General features: G+C 42.8%; 1 protein-coding gene across 1 annotated transcript in view; it reads right to left on the bottom strand.

The window, feature by feature from the left end:
- Positions 1-1469, bottom strand: part of LOC106523711 (vang-like protein 2) — a gene marked incomplete at its 3' end in the record, with an annotated part of 16331 nt that continues 14862 nt past the window's right edge. The window contains 3 exon segments of the mRNA XM_014017236.1: positions 1-417; positions 652-898; positions 1135-1270. Of these exon segments, the coding sequence (XP_013872690.1) occupies positions 160-417; positions 652-898; positions 1135-1270 (641 nt within the window).

The raw sequence follows: 1469 nt of genomic DNA, 5'->3' as shown, positions 1-1469 counted from the left end.
TTTACATACTGTATATAAATTGATATTTTAACCACACAATCTTTACTGTTTAACAAATTTATCAGCAAATAAAAAAACATATAAAAGTGATAATACTAAAGGGTATTAAAAATAGATAACCTGAAAATATTTCTCTGTCATTAAATCATTTCTGTTTTGCTACACAGAGGTCTCTGACTGAAGCTTCATCACAAATTTGTGGCTTTTAGGGTCAATAAACTCTTCGCCCACGCGCAGGAAAGGGAGGGCTGTTACTGTGACGACCAGGGCAAAGTCGAGGCRTCTCAGGCAGAAGACCTGGCCTTGATGCAGGGAGGCCGTCACTGGTTCCTCGCTCACTAGTGTCCACTGGCGCCCCCTGTTGTTGTCCAGATACTGGAGGGTCGGACCTGGACTGAGGTAACGCTCCAGGAAAGCCTTTGAAGACATGAATGATGATGATGATGATGATGATGATGATGATGATGATAATAATAATAATGATAATAATAATAATAAGTAACCCACTAAACAACACGAGTGAAGAACTTAGTTTATTCAAGCAAATCTGAATCAAATAAATAACAGATAAATATACAGTTAAAGATAAAAGTAATTTTATTTTGAAGGAGAACTTTTGCTGCTGTAATGTTCTGGGATATGTTTCCTAACCTTGGGGGTCATGTTGTGGGTGATRCAGAACTGCAGGTGGTTGATGATGCTCTCCATGCTGTGGTAGCACTGCTGCCTGGTGGCCCGGAGGTACTTCTGCATGGCCCGGGCCATGGGGGCGAAGATGGCCTGGGCGGCTTCCCTGGGGGCCATCACCTCCCGCGGGYGTTTGGGCGAGGATGTAGGCGAGTCCTCCTTCTGGTAACGCTTGATGTGGGTGAAGGCTTCTTCTACTGCCACCACCAGCCTGTGAGGGACACAGGACAGCACAGATCATATGGATTTAAATATGAAACAAACACAAATAGAAGCAAAATATGTCAAACAAGATCATTTAAGTGGGACAAAATCAACAAAAATTAATATTTACAACAAAAACAGCTCCAGTAAACCATTTCATATGACTCAAGAAGAGTTACAGGGTTTAGTATCGACACAATGGAGCATTACAGAACTTTTCTGTCTGCGTGAGTCTGTTCTCACCTGGCCCTCCGTTTGCGAATCCTCCTCTCCACCTCGGCCTCCTCGTAGTAATACTCGTTGTGGGAGTTGTCTCGCCTTCGAGCGTTGGCTGCGATCATGGCCCTGGACTGGCCTGTGGAGTTGTTGGTGCTGTTCTCTGTGCGTGAAAACACTGGAGTTTAAAATGGCAYGCCTAACAGGTGAGAGCATTCAGGAATGTCAGGTCTACTCGTTGGAGGATTGGATACGTTCCCACAAAGTTCTGAATATGTTTAAAGGGATCCACGATTAGTTGTAACATTAAACTTTATTTGGTAAACATTCATTTTAACTGTAAAATAAAGACTGTAAAAATA

The sequence above is a fragment of the Austrofundulus limnaeus genome, unplaced genomic scaffold (assembly GCF_001266775.1).
Source record: "Austrofundulus limnaeus strain Quisiro unplaced genomic scaffold, Austrofundulus_limnaeus-1.0 Scaffold164, whole genome shotgun sequence".
Taxonomy (NCBI): domain Eukaryota; kingdom Metazoa; phylum Chordata; class Actinopteri; order Cyprinodontiformes; family Rivulidae; genus Austrofundulus; species Austrofundulus limnaeus.
Note: the sequence above shows the minus strand (reverse complement) of the source record. Positions and strands in the feature narration are given on the sequence as shown.